This window comes from Strongylocentrotus purpuratus, unplaced genomic scaffold, assembly GCF_000002235.5.
Source record: "Strongylocentrotus purpuratus isolate Spur 01 unplaced genomic scaffold, Spur_5.0 spur5_contig_832, whole genome shotgun sequence".
Taxonomy (NCBI): Eukaryota; Metazoa; Echinodermata; class Echinoidea; order Camarodonta; family Strongylocentrotidae; genus Strongylocentrotus; species Strongylocentrotus purpuratus.
Window position 1 is genome coordinate 75,835 of NW_022145538.1, and position 20,437 is coordinate 96,271.

At 36.4% G+C, this 20,437-nt stretch overlaps 1 protein-coding gene across 1 annotated transcript; it reads left to right on the forward strand.

The window, feature by feature from the left end:
• Window positions 1-460: 460 nt before the first annotated feature.
• On the forward strand, window positions 461-15,854 carry LOC579381 (calcyphosin-2). Its single transcript, XM_030983880.1, has 17 exons — window positions 461-555; window positions 2,462-2,629; window positions 2,982-3,052; window positions 3,592-3,702; window positions 5,261-5,432; window positions 6,147-6,310; window positions 7,111-7,207; window positions 8,126-8,193; window positions 9,155-9,256; window positions 9,995-10,162; window positions 10,556-10,649; window positions 11,326-11,444; window positions 11,958-12,064; window positions 12,518-12,672; window positions 13,527-13,646; window positions 14,170-14,266; window positions 14,929-15,854. The coding sequence occupies exons 2-17, from the start codon at window positions 2,471-2,473 to the stop codon at window positions 15,093-15,095; spliced, it is 1,971 nt and encodes a 656-aa protein (XP_030839740.1). The 5' UTR covers window positions 461-555; window positions 2,462-2,470; the 3' UTR covers window positions 15,096-15,854.
• The last annotated feature ends 4,583 nt before the right edge of the window (window positions 15,855-20,437 follow it).

A 20,437-nucleotide genomic window follows, 5' to 3' on the forward strand; every position in this document is an offset into this window, starting at 1 on the left:
TTATCAGAGGTGAAGGGGGCACTAATCAAAACTGAAAAGAGGCACTTCTCGTACCTGAAAAGGGGCACTTATACTAGCGATTAAAAAGGGCACTTATGAGAATGGAAAATGGACACTTATTGCAAAGGAAAAAGGAAACTTGTCGAAGGAAAAGGGTCACGTGTTCAAATAAAAGGGGCACTTATCAGAGTTGAAAAGGGGAAGAGGCACTTTTACAAACTAATAGGGGCACTTTTCAAAGTAAAAGTGGCACTATTCCTATGTAAAAAGGGGCACTTCTTACAAAGTTAAACGGACACTTTTCGGGTGCTTGAAAAAGTGGGGGGGGGGGGAGGGGCACTGTGCCCCCTCCCCCTCTGGGAAGGTCACCTCTGATTATACCCTTAAAAATGGCAAAATTCATTAATAATACCAAATAGATCTATTTTTTTCCTTACTGTATATTAAATAAAAGGGCGCCATCACATGTGGAAACCATGCCAACATACCTGACGCTATTGAATGAATGAGAGAAAAAGGGAGCCGAAATTTTAAACAAATTCTCTAATAACCAAGGTAAGGAACACATTTCGTGCTATTTATGACGAGGTGAAAGGTGTAATTGATTTAATTGAAATGTGATATATTTATATAGTTTTAACCTCTATCAACAGCTACATCCATCGTAATTTTGAATTTCAGCGGCTTTCAACGGTCTTTTAGTTATTTGACTCCGCCGAAGATTCGGCGTAAAGCATTGTTGAAGTGTGGTGATATGCATGTGAAGCTTGTAGACACCGGCCACCCCAAGGCAAAAGTCAAGGTTGAATAGCAGTACACCGCTGTATTTTTGTTTATAAAAGGATCTAGTCTTTTTTTCCATTTAATACATCTAGTCTTTTTTCCCCATTTAATACGATGTTGGACCTATAGCCATAGGAGAAATGCTTTGCAGTGTAAAGTAAACATATTAGACCTAATCTGTTATTGTTAATTTTTTTTGTCGTCTTCACATGACTGGCATGTCATGAGCTTAGTCGGCGCTAGTGTACTTTCGTATCCATTTTTCAACCGTAACTCCGGCGTGGAGATACTATACTAAAACGTACCAAAAATCAACTAAATCTTCATCAATCATGTCAATTGTTCAAATAATGGTCATGATTCAAAAGTCTGTTTCTTTCCTGTTTCGTGTCAATTTTCTATCTCTTTTGGAGTATTTTTCCTAAAAACAAAGACATCATAATATACACTTTCCAAAGGTTTCACGGCAAACCGCTGCACAATTACAATACAATTGCATACCGTACCAATGATCATCATCAGTTATAATGTGAATTAGATCTAGAGTACCCAGTATTCGGTCACTTAAGGGGAAATCACTAATATTTTGAATTCTTACCTCTTTCATTGGGCAATCTACCCATCAAAAGAAAAGAAATTTATTCCTCTAACAGGATTTTATAGTCACTGAAAATATAGAATAACGATAAGCAAAAGACTTCCGAAAGAAGACGGAGCATTTTTCTGCCAAGAATTCGGTCGCGCCGACTAGAATTCGGTCACGCGATTTGTGCGTGGTATCTCCGTTGCAAAGGAGCGTAGCGTATTTGCGCACTATTTTCACACAATTGCGCGATAAAGCACTGAATGTCAATGCGTTGACCGAATACTGGCTGAGCGATACCGCATGGCAAGGGTATCGTATAAATACCTCTTGCACATCGCCAAGTGCGTCATTTGCAAATTCGCTGCGATGGAGCGAACACGGAAGTGATTCTCGTCACACACATACTAAATTCATTGTGACAGCACACGTAGTTGTTTCGCAACAGACTTCTACATATGGCTATGCATGTTAGCGCATGTGCTAAGAGAACGCGAAAGTGCGGAAAGTTGTGCGACACTGACCAATTTCGAGCTAAGTTGGAGATCTTTCCGGGGCCCTAAATCTGATTTAATTTTGAGAGTTAAGAAAAATTGTTCAGCTGCCTGATTTGTGCAAGTTTCGTGGCTCATAAATTATTTTTTAAATTGTTACAGCTGTTGAAACGGCTGTCTGACCGAATACTGGGAATAGACCGAATACTGGGCGCGCTACCCTACATAAATTTAATTCATGAAGGAAGATGACGTCATCTATCATCGATTTTAGTCCAAAGTTTGGTGGCACAATTGTGCCACCAAATTTCTTACAGAAGACTCTATGGCCGGCTCCTCTCTCTAAAGAGAGGAGCCGACCCTACCCAAATAAGAGGCTAACGAACAAAATAGACCAAAATTTTCGGTCTACTCTCAACCATGCTATAACTTGATAGCTTTAACTTTTGCTCCGCAATTACGCATTGTCTTGCCTTAATACTAACATGTTCAATTTTTTGTTTTATTAGACTATACGAGGTAGCATTCTGATTTCAGTAAGTAAAAATCAATGAGGACTGAATAATCCAGCTTTTGTTCTTCTCCATTTCTTTGAATTCAGAATTGTGACATGGACCTGTCAATCCGAGGGGGGCCGACCCCTCGCCAAGCTCGTGTCTCAAGTGCAAAGGGGAAGAAGCCAAGCAAGACAAGCGGATCGTTATACGACACACCTGAAGCACCGAGGCAAGGAGCTAGACCTCCTGCTGGCAAACCACCAAGATATGAGGTAATAATTAAAAATGGTCCTCTGCTCAAGGGCCTTGTGTTAAAATTGTAATTTTTTTGAAATCTGCAGTGATGTGATGTGCCGCATGGTGTGGAGCATCACTGTTACCTTGGTATTCAATTCAATTTATTTCCACTTTAAAAACAAATGAAAACAAATACATCTGAATACGGGATCATGAAAAGCACTAATTGGCTGATTAAGATATATATTGAATATAGTATGGCACTTATTTTTGAATTTTGATATGTTACTAAGAGAATGCAGCTCTCTTCTGTGTCAGTGAGACACTATATGTAAAGTCTAATAATTGTCCTTTTTTTTTTTCTTCACCCTTGTTAATTACTTCCAGGGTGGTGTGGTGACGCAATCTCAGGTAGATCAGTACAAAAGACCAAAGAGCCGTGGTCCCAAACCAGACAAGTAAGTTCTTACTATTTCTTTCTTTTACAGTTTGCTATGTGTACTTTCTTCATTTATGTTTGATTTTTCTTTTTTAGAAAGGAAAAGTAATTGTGACACTCAGTTTAATTTTTCATCTTCAGGAGTGAAGGAGGCAGATTATGACGATGAAGAAGAAGAAGAATTACTCATTTAGGAGTACAACATCAGTCTGATCATAATTAGTACCAACTTAGTAATGAACCTATTCAAGAAAGAGTAGGCCACTGCTACATGTACCTGTGCATATGTTATGTATCATGTTACAAGTCTTAGTTTCTTGTTCATTTTACGTTTGCATCAAGTTCAATGAGCTTCTTGGCATGGGTCCATTGGTCCATACATATTGGATAGACTTTCACTCTTGCAGACCCCCTCCCCCTCCCCCTCCCCTCCCCCTCCCCCCCCCCCCCCCCCCCTCCCCTCCCCCTCCCCCTCCCCCTCCCCCTCCCCCTCCCCCTTCCTTTTTGATGAACTTTTTGATATCAATGCACTGTCTTACTCCACTTTTTGTTTACCAGTGTACCATCTCTAGACCTTGCTCGGCTTGCTGACTATGATATCACAGCATCAAAACCGATCTTGGACTACAAAGAGAAGATTTCAACTCCAGATACAGCCAGTACTGTCAGGTGAGAAGAAAGAATGAATTCTGAAAATATCTTTAACCCGCTAAAACAAGTTGTAAATAAATGCACTTCAGCACACATTGAAGAATACCGTTTTAAATAATTAAAAATGTCTGAATACTGTGGATTAGCCCAGGGCCCCATTTAACAAAACTTTTCATCAGTGACAAATGACAGTTTATGTTATAAGTTACTGAAATCTTTGCTTCTGATTGGTTATAAGCCGATTTGTCATTGATTTTTATGCCTCCGTTACGAAGTAGCCGGAGGCATTATGTTTTCGGGTTGTCCGTCCGTACGTACGTCCGTACATACGTACAGACGTACGTACGTCCCGTTCTTGTGATCGCGTTATCTGAAGAACCAATCGATGGATTCCTGCCAAACTTTCGTCATGTATGTATCTTGCAGAGCCGATGAACTGATTAGATTTTGGGGTCACGAGGTCAAAGGTCAAAGGTCACAGGGCTCATTAGGTATGCAAAAACAGCTCGTGATCGCGTTATCTGAAGAACCGATTGATGGATTCCTGCCAAACTTTGGTCATGTATGTATCTTGCAGAGCCAATGAACTGATTAGATTTTAGGGTCATGAGGTTAAAGGTCAAAGGTCACAGGGCTCATTATGTATGCATAAACAGCTTGTGATCGCGTTATCTCAAGAACCGATTGATGGATTGCTGCCAAACTTTGGTCATGTATGTATCTTGCAGAGCCGATGAACTGATTAGATTTTGGGGTCACGAGGTCAAAGGTCAAAGGTCACAGGGCTCATTAGGTATGCAAAAACAGCTCGTGATCGCGTTATCTCAAGAACCGATTGATGGATTGCTGCCAAACTTAGGTCATGTATGTTACTTGCAGAGCCGATGAACTGATTAGATTTACTGGTCATGAGGTCAAAGGTCAAAGGCCACAGCACACATTATGTATGCAATAACAGCTTGTGATCGCGTTATCTCAAGAACCGATGGATGGATTCCTGCCAAAATTAGGTCATGTATGTTACTTGCAGAGCCAATGAACTGAGTAGATTCTTGGTTCATAAGGTCAAAGGTCAAAGATCATGGGCTCATTATGTATGCAAAAATAACTTGTGAACGCATTCTCATTAGAACTGACAGATGGATTACTATTTTACTCAGGACATCTTGCAGAGCCAATGAACTGAGTAGATTTTAGGGTCATGAGGTCAAAGATCAAAGGGTCATATATATGTATATGAGAAATTGCTTGTAATCGCGATATTCTGAGAACCTGTCAATGGATTACAATTGAACTTGAATCCGAAAAATTTCTTCTGTTTTGGTTTGTAAAATTGCTCTATGACGGAGGCATCATTTTCGACTGCGCGCAGTCGAATTCCATCTAGTTTTCATTTGTCGTTGAAAAAAGGCTTTGTGAAACACCCCCAGGTTTTAGATATGATATACATAATGCTATGAGATACTGCCTCTCATAAATACTCCACTTCTATATCCTTTAGCTTTAATTTACTTGAAATAACTTCTTCCCTATTTTCCTGATTTTTCTCATTTTTCTCATTACTTGTCTTGTACAGCTGGGGATACCATGACTACAACTCTAAACCCTCTGGACGAAACAGCTCCCTCAAAGCTCCCTTTGCACTCCACCACACCCCTCAGACGCCCCTCTCTGGTCAGAGTGTGTCCTGCCGGCCAGCCAATGTTCCTAAGCTCAATATAGCAGACAAACAGAAACAAAAAGCAAAGGTAAGTTATGATGTTTCAGATTAGCTCCCCATTCTTACTATCCAGGTGAATTGTTTGATAATACATCTTTATACCAAGGGCAAAAGGAATACAGTCAAACCTGCTTTAGTGACCACTTGTCTACAAAGACCACATTTTTGTTTCCCTTGAAAATGGTTTCTCATTGAAACATGTATTTAAGGAACCTGTCTTCAAAGACCACTTTTTGTGTTTCCCTCAGGCGGTCGCTATAGACAGGTTGGACTATATGATGATGAAGGTTACAGGATAAGAATAGGAAATATTAACAAAACTAAAATACACAAGTGGGAGAGGGGGGCAGTGAAGGGGAAATGGGACAAGAAATGTAAAAGAATCTTTGAAGGGCATAAGGAATAAAAAGAGATGAAAAGGGAGACTTAAGGTGAGGAGAAGGAGCTTGTTCAAGATAGATGTACCCCCCCCCTTCATGAAGTAACACAGAGTTGGTCAAAGTCAGTAATTTTCTGAACATGTATTTTCTTGCTCATTTGATTGGTCTAATACCAAATCACTAATCACATTTCTGTTTATTTATTTGACAGCAATTAGAAAACAACAACGTTTAGGGTTCACTTTACGGGAAGACTTACCTGTTTTTTTTTCTCTCTCTCTTTCTCAATATACTTATTGTTTTTTCGATTTACATAGTTTATTTTACTTGTAATTTGTCATTTTTGTTGTTGTTGCAAACAGACAGCATGGGATGACCCTGCTGTTCCAGATAATATCCCCCCTCCCTCTGAAAGGCAGAAGAAGCAGTTCAAACAGAACCAGACTGAAGTGAAGCAGCAGTACAAACAGCAGCAATCACAAGGGGGTGCTGGAAACCAAGTGAAACAGCAAGAGCCAAAACCAGAGTAGGTTTCATCATGAATGCATCAGCTTACGTAGGGTTAGCTGTTTACAGTCATCATTTCAACATGAAGTCCCCTGCATGTTTTAAGTTAGATTTTCCCCTATATACTTGTTGAATAATCTTTCCCCACAAACTACCAGGGGAAAACACACCATTTGCAGATCCAGTGAAAACAACATCCTATTTTAGCCTTCCAAACATTTCAATCCACTTCAGTGCCTTTATTTTCCAATACATATCAATTGGAATTTTGTGGTTGGAGTAATTATGTTGGTCTGTATTAAAGACAACTTTTGATGTAACTAGTGTTATCTGTAAGTTGATGAGAGTAAATGTATCTGTAACATAGCACAACACTAATCAGTCATATCATTTGCCAACAACTTTGCATGATAACACTTTGAATAGATAGTAAAACAAAAGAAATTGTGAACCATTTAAAACATAACAATTCATATATAATAATAATAATAATAATAATATTGGATATTTATATAGCACACATATCCACCATGCATGGTGCTCAAGGCGCTCCAACTATTACCCCGGCTCTGCTAGACAGCCGATTTCAGCGCTCACAGCATTCAAGGAATTCCTTCCTACCGGTACCCATTTAACACCTGGGTGGAGAGTAGCAAATGTAGATTAATATCTTGCCAAAGGACATTAGTGCCGCAGCGGGACTCGAACCGCGGACCCTGTGATCAACAGTTTAACGACTTATCCACTAGACCACAACACCTCTATATGAACTGGCATAATTCAAATTTGATACAAAAATATTTTCTCAATGTTTTTCAGACCAGAGGTGGAGCTAGCTGAAGATGAACCTTTAAACACAAACTGGAATAATGCATCTCTAAGCACTAGACAGGAGGTCAACAAGAGGATAGCAGCAGTAAGTAATTGTATTCTTTGATCAGTTTTTTGTGATTTTTATTAAAGGCATCATTTAACAATTTTAAATATGAGATGCCTGGCCCTATGTGTTATCAGTGTCTGTGATATGGTGTTATATTGAAGCCCTAAACAAATTGCGCTTCAAAATAATCATTCCTCAAAAAAGTAAACATCTTTGAATGAACAGTTTTACCATACTCGATTTTTTCCAATAGACTGTAGTGTTATGAAAACCGTTATGAAAATGCAAAATTGGATTTTGATTTCCAATCATGAATATCTTGATAAGCAGACAAGCGATCGGCTTGTAGAAGTCAGGGGGTTACTGACTGACCTAAAGGTTTATAATTATGATTGCAGCATGAGCTAAATCCAGAATTTTGTTTCAGAATCAGAATACCGAGTCACCTTAATATACATACATTTTTCCTCTCTTTGTTTTGTTAAGAGAAGAGTTTCCATATCTTATGATCATTAAAGTGAATTTGATGTGATGTGATGTGATGAACATGGATGACTACTGCCCACTTGTTTCTTATGCAAAATGTTTGTCAACATCAATTTTTCTCCAAACAATTCTCTCACAATCCTGTGCACATATAATAAAGTGGATATACATGTACATGTATGCACATATTGGTAACTCGTTTGGGTAAGTATTGCTGTGAAAATGAGAGGGTGCAGTTTTTGAGAAGAATACACTGCATGTGTTGTTCCCTTTGGGGAATGTCATCAAAGACCTGGGCCCTGTTTCATAAAAATTGTTATCAATGACAAGTTACAATAACTGTTATAAGCTACTGAAATCGTGGCATTTGATTGGCTGAGCGCACATTTGTCATAGATATTTAGCATTTGTTACTGATGACAAGTTTTGTGAAACAGGGCCTGATTGTGATTTGTGTCTCACTTCTAGGAGTCTGTGGCAGCAGAGAGAATGAAGCAGCATATCATGGAAACAGTACTTGTAGATCAGCTATCAAGGTATTTAAAGTTCATTGTAGACTTTAACTTCATCTTAAAGGCCCACTGTACTACTTGTAGCTACTTGCTCCCTCTATATAGAAAACTTCCCCAATCGGTGCCCGTTGGTCCCCCATGATCCTTATTTTCTTATGTTAATTGAGAGCTGAGTTAATGAGATAGCCACCTGTCAGTGACCTAGCTGTGTGGTCTAATTCCTTCTGGCTGAACTAGTACAGCCGGCCTTTAAAGGTCATTGTAGACTTTAACCTCATCTTAAGTTATGAAATTCCATATCTAGAGCAACTAGCTTTTAGTAGATGAGCTTGTAGTGTATGAACTGTAGGATAATGACCTCATGGGCAAATAACCCCTCTGGCTATCTAGTTAGTCTATATTCTGAGTTAGTTGAGGGGCTTGTTGGGAGGTGGTAGCCTTTGAATAGTTTGTTACAAACTTTATCAACTTGTAGCTTTCACAATTCATTATGATTGAACCTCTGAGTTTGATTTATATTTTGTTTACGGTAAGCTATAAATAAAAAAAGTTTACATAAAGTTTCTCATTACCGGAACTAATAATCTTCCTTTAGTATTTGTCGTTTATAAATTAACCCATTCCAGAAATAATTTTCCAAGAGATTTAAAACCTGCTCCTTTCAACCCATTACCTATGGGAGCCTGGGCCCCATTTCACAAAACTTGTCATCAGTGACTAATGACAGTTTTTGTTATAAGCTACTGAAATCCTTGCTTCTGATTGGTTATCAAGCAGCTTTGTCACTGATTTTTGTCATTTGTCATTGAAAAAAAGCTTTGTGAAACAGATCCCTGTTCTGCTCTGTATCAAGGCTATGGGAATGAGGCAATTCAGTCCTCAATGTGTTAATGGGAAAATTTTGTAATTTTTTAGCAGATGTCCTTAATCATTTATTGACTTTGTTCAATTGTTAATTACAGATAATCTTTTTAATTCCTTTCAGAGCTCCAATCAGTGACCCAGAACAAGACCAGGTATCAACACCAGCCTCCAGTCATCGATACTACTCACAGTCTCCTAAACCTCGTAATCTACATGCTACAAAGTAAGTCAAATCCTTGCTACAGCAGCCTTTAAGCAAGGCATAAATCCTAATTGATGAGGTTTCTAGGAGTGGGCTAACTGATATGTCCATATTCGTCGTTTTGTTTGCTCAAAACAAAAGTATACTTATCCTAATATTCACTAGTTTTATACCAAACTAAAGTTAGAAATGTATAATATGTGATATAGTAAACATGTACTATATAGAAATGTTTGACAAGATTAGATTTTGTTTATATAATGCATTTGCTTTGACTACAGCCCCAGTGACTGAGAAAAAAATGCTTACCAAATATCTTGGCTGAAAGTTTGCTGCATTGCTTGTATGTATGAGCAAATTTTTGCTTTGTATCATATGAGGAAAAGTAGATTTTAGAACATGAAGTGAAGCTTAAAGGTATAGACCAGTTCTGGTCGTGCGATTGCATTGTGAAAAAAACGTTGTGGAATCGATCAGAAAAGGTCGACCATTCATCAAATAAGTATTGGTGTGTACTGTAAAGTAAAGTACTGTAAAGTTCTGGAATCATCAAAATGATAAGAAATTTGGCCCAGTCTTGGTAAAGTTACAAGCAGTGTACACAGAAAGATGTATATGGGACATCACAAACATGTGAGTAATATATTTAGCATAAAATGATAACGCTCACAAGTTATTTTTCACCTCTTTTCAGAACTTAACCTTCTCTTTAAGCTTTTTAAAAAATAAACTTTTTGCTTGCTCTGTTCTGTTCTCCAGGGCTAATCCTACCAACTCAGTGACGGAGAAGATGCTCGCCAAACGTCTGAGTTTCAGCTGTAGAGTGGTGTCAAGGAGCGGGAACATGGCTCTCAGAGAACTCTGTGGTTTCTACTTTGCTCTAGATAAGACTATGACCATCTATGAATTCAGACAGTTTGGTAAAAAGTAAGTATGGCCAGAGCTGAGTCTGGCTATAGGTCTGCAAAGTTCCTGTGTTTGCAAATTTGCAAAACTGTGTGATTCAGATATAACAAAACTTGTAACAAGCAATCTTTGCTAATACAATAATTGTGGATGAAAAATTGAGTGTAAAGATTGAGAAAATTTGTAATTTCTGCAGTTTCATTTGTAAGGCTTGAAATGTCAGAAATTGTATAAGAACTCGTGATATTTGTATTATGGTAGTCTACTCTTCTACTCTGTATCCTCACTCTTATTTTGTCATATATAACTTGTAAAAATGTATTGTTATAAAAGGATGTATTTTGTCATGAAAAACAGCATCTTGATGGATGATTAACAATCGGGAGTGATTTCTTGTTGATTGTGTTTACTTAGAGCTTCAGCTTTACCGTTCATCAAGAGAGACACCTACAGGAGAATGATTGGAAGAAGAAAAGGGCTTCTATACACAGCACAGGACTTAACAAGGGTAAGAAAGAACTACACTGTTGAGTTTCACTGAGTAAATTACATGTTGGTGGCCAGGAAACCTTTGCAAAATGGAAAAAAAAACATTAATGAAAGTGTCTTTAATGAGGGATATGTAAATGTTTTTACAGGGAAAAGAAAACTTCTGCAGTTATGCTTGGACATAGTCAAATGTACTCTAAAAGAACAGAAATATTTAGATTCCGGAACCTTTTGGGAATTTGGGATGACAATGCTTAGGAAAGATCACATGATAATTTGATGACCTTGACCATTTTTTGAAGTTTTGATTTAATTTTTAATCCACATTAATCATAAGATACCTGTATTTCTATCAACTATATCATTATGATGTAGATAACTCTTTATCCTTGCTTGCTGTACTATTCATTTGTCTTTCATGTATATCCTCTTATTGTGTTGTTCTTTGATGATCCACTTCTCTCTCTTGTCTGTTCTTCTCATATTAATTTTTTTCTCTTATCCTCAAGCGAGGTTTTTATTTCCATAATTTCAATACATATTTACATTAATTACTCAATGATTGAGTGAAACATAACATAGGCTAAAAATTAAAGTATATTCAACAATTCCTCCAGCTTAGTATTATTTTCTTTGCTAACACATCCATATCTTAAAAATAGTCTTAGCAACGACTTCTCATCTTGATATTCCAGGGTGAAGATCTTAGTTTTGAGACGGAGGACCAGCCCTCTCTTCCAGAGTGTCTTCAGAAGAAACCAGTCGCTGTTCTCAGAGTCACTGATGTAGATGAAGATATGAAGAAAGACTTTATGTAAGTCATGCATAACACTTCCAGAGTTCAAAGCAGAAAACAGGTGTAATGAGAACTTGAAATCAAAGATCTCATTGTATGGCACTTAAGAAAATAAACTGTTTGTCTAATACAAATCCGCTTCAGTGGAAGTTCCTCAAATAGCATATTTATCTTGTTTTACATAAGAATATGAATATTTGCCTCAACCCTTTAGTAACTGAACTGCCCAAAACCGCCCCTCCTTTTACTCACTGAATGGCCCATCCGTTTTCAACATGCTATATTTCTAGGGTCTACTGTGATAATGTTATATGTGCATAAACCTTACGATGTCTACAGTAGGATTCTGCATAGGAAAATAGTGCATGTTTCATATTGTTCAGAAAAATGTCAAAATGAGATCAATGTTGAAACATCTTCCAGTAAGTAATAGGCCACTTTTACAAAATAATTTCCCCCAGTAGTTAGTTTTTAGCGTAGAATGTAAATCTGTAAACCTTTCTTGTTGTCCTGGACCCTTCGTTCTTCCAGCTTTGGAGACAATGTTCCTTACAATGATGTAGCAGTGAGGAAGGGTATGCACCCACAGAGGGCTAGGCAAGAAGCAGAGGACTGGAAACTCATTTCTAATGTACAAAGTGAGTATCACGACAACTTCTCACTCTTGTGTAGTTCAGACTAAAAGCAAGAGGTCGTGTTGGTCAAAGGCTAATTTTGTTCTCACTTAAATTTTCATGTCAATTGAAAAAACAAATACATACATCAATTGTAACTTTATTTGGTTGTAATATTTAAGAAACGGCTCCTGTAGCAGACTTAACATTAATTATTTTATTGTATTTAATTGGATTGGATTCAATTAGATTGGATTTTATTGTATGAACTGAACATTTTATACACATCAACCACCAAAATGTCAAACGTAAACAGTTGTGATGCACACAGATCTCCAATATTTGCTTTAAAAACCTGAAAAAAGGGTTAGTGTGGAGTCCCTTATGTATACCATAGTTGCTATTTCTTAGTAAATTAAAGACTTCGAGTCACTGTAATAGCTTACTAGGATTACAAACAATTGTTCCTTTGATCAGATGAAGTTCACAAGCAGATCAAAAGCCGAGCATCTCGGACATTAACAGGTCTCGGGAAACACTTCAAGAAGCTTGATAAATCAGGAGACGGCACACTGGATAAAGATGAGCTCCAGGAAGCACTGAAGACCTATCACATCAAGCTTGATAAAAAGGTGAGTCTACATTAGATGACACTCTGAATAATGATCTTCTTCTTATCGAGTCACTACACAAGTCCCGTCCAGTGCACCACACAGGCTTTGGCACGGCAGTTCACAGCTTCTAGGTCATCTTGGGTGCATGGCTCTGACAGTGGGCAGACTAGCAGGTGTTCCATTGTCTGTTGAATAATGATGAAAGTGCTGAAGATTTATCACATGTAGCTTGGCAAGAGATAAATGCTGGTATAGATATTAAATGCTAGACTTGATATTTCTCTCCGTGCGTTCTAAACTCGTCTGGTGTTACCATTCACCAAGTAAACAAACCTTTCTTACAACAACAAAAATTTGTGAAAATAGTTAATAAGAAAGGTAAGCTTTTCTGTCCAATCCAATCCAATCCAAAAGATATTTGATATACCGGTAGCGCCTTTTCCTTGTGGTTACAAAGCGCTGCACACACGCTCCACAGTTCTTTGTCTATAAAGGTTGAATACATGTACATAGTCAAAAGTTCGGTGGTTTAAACTTCCTTCAGAACTGAAAGGGTTGTTGCTGATAGCAAGTAGTTTGTGCACTGCCTGAAGAATCACCAATAATTCAGAAAGGTTTATTTTACACTCTGGCGGAGAGAATGAATAATCAAAATGTGACACATACACTTTACAGTATTGTTTCTTGTGGGACAGATTCGTTTTTATATTTTTTTGTTACTGACTTTCCGCTATATGGTTGGCTTTTATCTACATGTAAGTTTCAAATCAACGATGTGAGTGATTTGTGAATAAATGGATCTTATCACGTAGATGTATACACATGAATCTGTGTCGACAAATAAGATTTAGTTCATGTCTGTTTATTTCTAGCTCTTTGATCAGCTGTGGTTGATAATCGACCAGAATGGAGACGGAGCGATAGATTACAGTGAGTTCTGCAGAGCATTCATTGGAGAAATGAATGAATTCAGAAAACATTTTGTTATCAAGGTATGTTCGATTTTTGTATCATCATCAACATTTTTTCATTTTTAAAGCACGTAATATGGTATATGAATTTTATTTCATAGCACAGTGTCAGTCAACATCTTCTCTATCCCCTAAAACCCCACAAGCAATTACATCTTGATATCTCTGGCATTATGTGACTTTATTGCTTTTTTCAACGTTTAAGCTATTTCAGTGCTCTATAACTTCTTACAGTCTAATATCTTGAGGTTTTCTTGTCTGACAAATATAAGTTAGTCCTATATTTGCTAAATCAGGTTTAAGTCTTGGCTGTGGAACCTTAATGGTGGCTACCTCTTTTTTTTTTTTTTTTTTTTGGGGGGGGGGGGCATTATTGATGCTGAATATCTACATGTATACAGAAATATTTACTCTTTCTGGAATATATTGGTTTGATATGTTAGATGAAACCTGTGAACTATTTTACAGTTATTATCATAACATTATGTCTTTGTGTATGTGAGGAATACAATCCTCTTACCTGTATTGTTTGTGTTTTTTGCAGGCTTTTAAGAAGATAGATGCAAACAAGTCAGGAACTGTCGGCATTGATGAAGTCAAGAAGTTCTTCCGTGCTCACAAGCATCCACTTGTTATATCAGGTGAGGTTGATAAGGCCTAAAAAATCTGTGTGTTTTTTTTCCCCTCTTTGGGCTGATATTTCTCAGTTTTGAATGCTTTAATTCATTTTTTTTTTTGTATTCATTAAACATTTTTTTCTAAAAAATGGTAGAAAAAATATTTTAAAATTCCGACCGACCGACCCATGTTTTGGCACCTAAAGGGCAATACAACAATTTCCTTAAAGAGCTGACCATAGATTTCAAGATGTTGGGTTCGGTTGCCAAGGGCAATACAATTTTTTTAATTGTACGCCTAAGGGTGAAGGAAATCTCATTTTAGCTAGCTAAGCATGAAATGTCTTGAAAGCATCCAAAATGAAAAATGCACGATTGTAGAAAATCTGAAATGTTATTGCTTAGAGATAGAACAATGTCATCTTAACATACAGGCTGTAGAGCTGGTAAAAGAGCTCTATGGCTTTGATTAGGCTAAATGATATCAAAACTGCCATTGGGTTATCTCAGATACAACTTTCCATTAACCAATATCACCAGTTAGTGTGTGTGCCACTTCAATTTGTTTCATTAATAACATTCGCAAATATTTAATTGTTATTGTAAAAAAAAAGGAAAGATTGTGATATTGGTCAGCCAGTTTTAGTGAATCATCTATCATTACATTATTTGATTATGTTTTTCAGGCAAATCAACAGAGCAGCAAGTACTGAACGATTTCTTGGATGTGTTTGGACCTCGTGTGAAGGAGATATCATATGGAGAGTTTGAAGATTATTACGAGGGCGTGAGCATAGCTACAAAGAGTGATGATGACTTCATGAACTTAATACAAGGATGCTGGACATTGTAAGCAAGTGCAGAGTTACAAAGATACTCTAAAACAATTACTTATAATTTCAAGCCAGAATTCATCAGCAATTGCTTGCCTTGTCACCTTCAAACTTGCCCCACTCGCTCTTCATCTTCTGTATGGTTGACTGGGCCTCACTCCAAGAAGCGTGCTGGAGACGTTGCTTTCCCTTCGGTTGCTGCAAGGTTGTGGAACAAGCTACTCACCACCCTGAAGACTGCTACATCTGTGGACCAGCTCAAGAAACTTGAAGGTCATTTCATAAAACAGCATGGATTTCTGTGTTTTCAATTGGCTCAGCTGGTCATTTTGAAGAGTTTTATCGTTGTTTTAACAGCCCTTATACCACTTTGTGGAGCGAATTATGAATTTTGAATAGAGAGGGGATCATCTGGCAGCGTTTATCGTGGGTATATGTGGAGCTCTGTGTGTCGACCCCAAGCCGGATGCTTTCTACAAAATAATTAATTAATTCCTTTGTAAGACTTTTGAGTTATGTAAAAATCGAAAAGCCATTGATTGCTATCTTGGTTAAGTAGAAGGAACCTTCCAGTTTCTCACATTGTTAACATATTTAAGACTGAACAAATTATATGCCATGGTTCCTTTATGCCTGTGCTTCCTATCAATTATGGTTTCCTTTCTATTTGTACACTGCTACTTTCTCTGTATAATGTTCCCATAAAAACAAGTAGAAATATCTCTACATGGTCAAACAGTAACTATAGTTAAGTCAAAGTGGAAATCTTAAAAGTTTGATTGGTTTTCTATTGGTTTTGATTTCCAACTAATTAATACAATTTCTACTACCAGTATATATGAACCAGTAGAGAGCTTCCCATTTTATTCCTCATTTTTTGAAATCATACCTTTCCATTTGGACATTCAAGGACTTCAGGATGCGTATTGTGAATTATGAATGTATGTACAAACTGTGCAGAACGGCCATATTTATCCCTTCAATTTCATTTACATGTAAAAGTGATATAAATCTGCTGTATGGAAACAGATTTGTTTCAACTGTCTCCAGATCTGAACATTCCTTCTGTCATTCCAAATCATGTCTTATCATTTTCTGTAAAACAGAAACTATTTAAGTGAATCAGTTAGTATAATCTTTTATGAACATATATTGTAAGTATGATGTATTCTTCATGTATGCTTTCAAGATGGGTCATTTACGTTGTACATTGCAGCAAGGAATCTGTCATTGTAGCTTTCATGTTCATGTATTCAAATTTGATTCATAATTATTACTTCAAATATGTATTCTACTGATTATCTTCACTACCAGAAAGCTGTCTCTTACAAAGCTGCATTATTCCAGGATTGTCTGACATAGCAACTTTCATTCTAGCGATTGACACTCTTACAATGCTTATTTCAATGTGCTTGAGAAAGAATCATCTTTATATTTGTTTCAGTATACAGGTTCTTAAAGAAAATGTAACTGTAGTATGAAAAGGAAAACTATGAATATCTCAGAGATTGCCATGAGGGCCAGATTTCATGAAGGAGGTTTAGTTTGAAACATGGTTACAACCTCCAAAAGGGTAGTATTTGCATGGCCTTGTGTCTAATTAACAAGCAATGTATGCTTGGACATGTTTGTATATGCTCATTTTAAACTGATAGTGGAAGTTTGAGACATGAAAACATCCTTTGTGGACATCAAAATGTAAACTCATATATTTATGTAGAGTCAAGAATTTCTGACAGAATAGAAGTTTAGTACCATGTTGTAAGTACTATTCACAAGGACTTGTGAGAAATATTTAAAGCAGTGCAATTTTCAAAGTTTCAAGATTTAATCTTGTAAAGTTAAAATTATTGATATCTTTTGTCATCAAATCTTTACATCTTGAACCCGGCCCCCTCCCCCCACTCCGTAAACGGAGGAATATCATGCGTGTTACCAAAACGTCCGGTAAAGGGGTAGTTTTCATGCACCAAAGTCCGCCTTGTAGTACACAAAAATCCGGCCCGTATTTACTTTACACACCGGACTTAGTGGGGTGTTTTCAAAAGGAGGGAACATGCATATGCGTACCCTAATTAACACTGAGTGGAGGGGCCGGGATCTTGAATAAGCTAACATTTCATCAAGTTCTTTCAAAAAACCACCTCTGGGTCATATCCCATAGAAATCATGTTTGGATTATCCGATTAATCACATAATGCTTCATAGTAACATTTACGAAAGTTGACGGACAAGGCAATTTTTAGAGTTTTCTGGTACTGAGTCTTTACTACTGTGTTTGATCTAGCTTTTGGTAAATCATAGTTCAAATTCATGGTCAGTACATAAAAGTTTTTAAAAGATTGTGCTTTAATATGTATATGGGTTTATATATTCTTGCCATTAAGGATAATGAACAAGTCTTTTATGATGTAATCACTGTCAGTGTTGGTAATGAAAGTAATGTACAATGAAATAGAAATTTAACTTATTATCATGCATAATATCTGTATATATGAATAAACATAATTGATATAATGTATTTTGTTTTCCCTGGAAGCTTTCTTGTTTCATTTTTTGGTTATAAATTTATTGCTATGGAAATGTGTTATTTCCCAATTCATGTCAAAGTAGGGTTTATCTCATGCTTTTTCATTTTTTTTTTTTTGTTGGTAGAAGTAAGCAATAGCTATAGTTGCATAACCGTGTTTCATTATAACAGCAATTGATTGAACTACTTGATAAATTTAGCAAAGCCAAATCTAGCAAAAAAGAAGAATTTCCACCAGAACTGATTTCCATATTTGCTAAATCAATGGCATAACTTGTGAAATCAGCTTGGCATAGCAGCTTTTTAGATATTATTGACAGATTCTGGGTGAATATGTTGTGCCATACAAATTGGAATTGAACATACTCTGTAGATGACAAGACTAAGGCAGCCTTACAACCACAAACGGATGGAGAAATAGATAGAAACTGACAGACAGATATATAGATATATATAATTGCAGGGCCTGTGACAAGATTTTGTTTACATACTGATGTGGCCACCCTAGGTTATGGAGACCATATTATTATCGTTATTATAGATAGATTTGATGGATAGATAAAGAGCTGGGTGAAAGAAGAGATTAGAGATAAATATAACGAGAGAGAGAAAGAGATACAGACGAGAGAGAGAGAAAGAGATACAGACGAGAGAGAGGGAAAGAGATACAGACGAGAGAGAGAGAGAAAGAGATACAGACGAGAGAGAGAGAAAGAGATACCTCAAAGAAATGAGATGCAAAAAATGAAGAAAAAAACAAATATAACTGTTTTCAAATATAATAATCTTTATTAAATACAGTTTCCTTTTTTATTTTACACATGTATGTTAATAAAACAAATACATGTATACAGGGTGTGATATAACTTTATATTATCTACACCAAACTATACCATTCTCATTACGTTGAGTAGTTACATCAGAGTATGAATCACAGTCAACTCATCAATTTCACCTAGGTACCTCAATAACAAGTCAAGATGCCTCCATTCTAACATTTGTATCATGCCGGTCAACTAAACCTCTCTGAATTATATCATTTGCTCTATTAAACAAAATAGTGCAACAACATAAAAAAAGCCAAATCAACATCTGTTAAATATGTCATCATGGATAAATTTTGTTAATTAAAACACTGATAAATTTACGGTCTCTATAAAGCATATTGTGCTTCTCAATGGGAAGTAGAAAAAAGGATGTCTAAGATTGACATGGATACCCTGTGTATAGAGCAGTTCATTCTTAAGTAAAACTCATGCTACTGCAAAACAATTTGATAAGGCAACACAACCTTGCAGAGGGCCTAATGATATCAAACATGTTTAAACATATCTAATATACTGAATAATTGACTCTGACTCAATAGGAATTCTGCCTACAGAATAGATTTAAACTATATCTATATCAATAATAATATGATATAGTAATCTCTTATGGATGGCCACCTTGCTAATTTGCAATATATAAATACAAAGAAACATCAACAAAATACAAAAAGAAAGTAATGATAATAAATAAATAAATTAATTAATGAATTAGATGAATTCCTCTAGCAAATGGCCAATTACTAATATCCTAAATATGATCATATTTATTTCTAAAGGGAATGATATTAAACTTGTTGACCTCAACTTCATTCGCCTTGAGTTGAATAAACTGTGTTGAATGTGTAATAATTTAAAGTAATACTTGTTTCTAGACCTACTGGCCAGTATGCATGAAGGCATTATTAGTTTGGTCAAGGTTTACACCCTGACTAAAGTGGGGGGGGGGGGGGATTTACTTCCTAATCTAATGGTGTAAAAAGTGTCAGCCTCTTCTTCCTGTCAAAATTATTATAATTCTGTATAATAAAAAAAAAGGACAAACAAAAATCATGTAATTGTGAAGTCAATTTTTCATTTTTTTAGGGGGTGTAAAAATGACAAAAGGTATTGCCCTTCCGACCCAAAACAGACAAGAGCGATATCTTAGTCACACCACAAGACTAACTCCAAACCTGACTGACTGATTGGGGGCAATGTAATTGTTTATTCCATCAGGGGGGTGTTTCACAAAGATTCTAAGTCAAACTTAACTCTAAGTTGGACTTAATATTATTGAGAGCCATTTGTAGCCTTAAATAAAATATATTCAAAAGCGAAAATTCAAGTATTTTAGACTTTTTATAAATTCCACATCAACAGCATGAACTCTCCTTGATAATAGAAAATATGAATGATTTGAATCGACATTTTATGCCTTTTAAAATAATTTGTACAAAATATTTTCATAGATGCTAACGGCTTTCCATAATTTTTGAAGTCCAACTTAGGATCTTTGTGTAACACGCCCCTGTTGTCGGTCTGGTATCGGTCTCGCTGGTGTGACTGGGCCGGGTATACATTGGAAAGCCAGTACAATACAATGTTTCCACAAAATAACATTTTACAATCATTATACTCACTAGACTATCAAATAAAAGATTTTCATATGACTATTTCATACAAACTAGTCCCCACAAATAGAAAATATATAAATTCATATTTGGATTAGCATACATAAATTAAGTAAATGTTATTAATACTGTTATTAATATCAGCCCAACCACCATTGAAATGAATAAAAGATGATGTTCTAATGATGAACACAATAGAGAGATATTATTCACTAATACTCTGTTTTTCATTTATGGAGGGAAAAACTCCATTATGGTTTTGAATAGTGTTTGCTACATGTATTTATCACAAAAGAAAAAGAAATACTTACAGGAGGCTTACGAAACTTGACATGCACATGTATAAATGTAGGTCTAGGGTTTAACAATTTAATAGAGTCCCTAACTTCCATGAG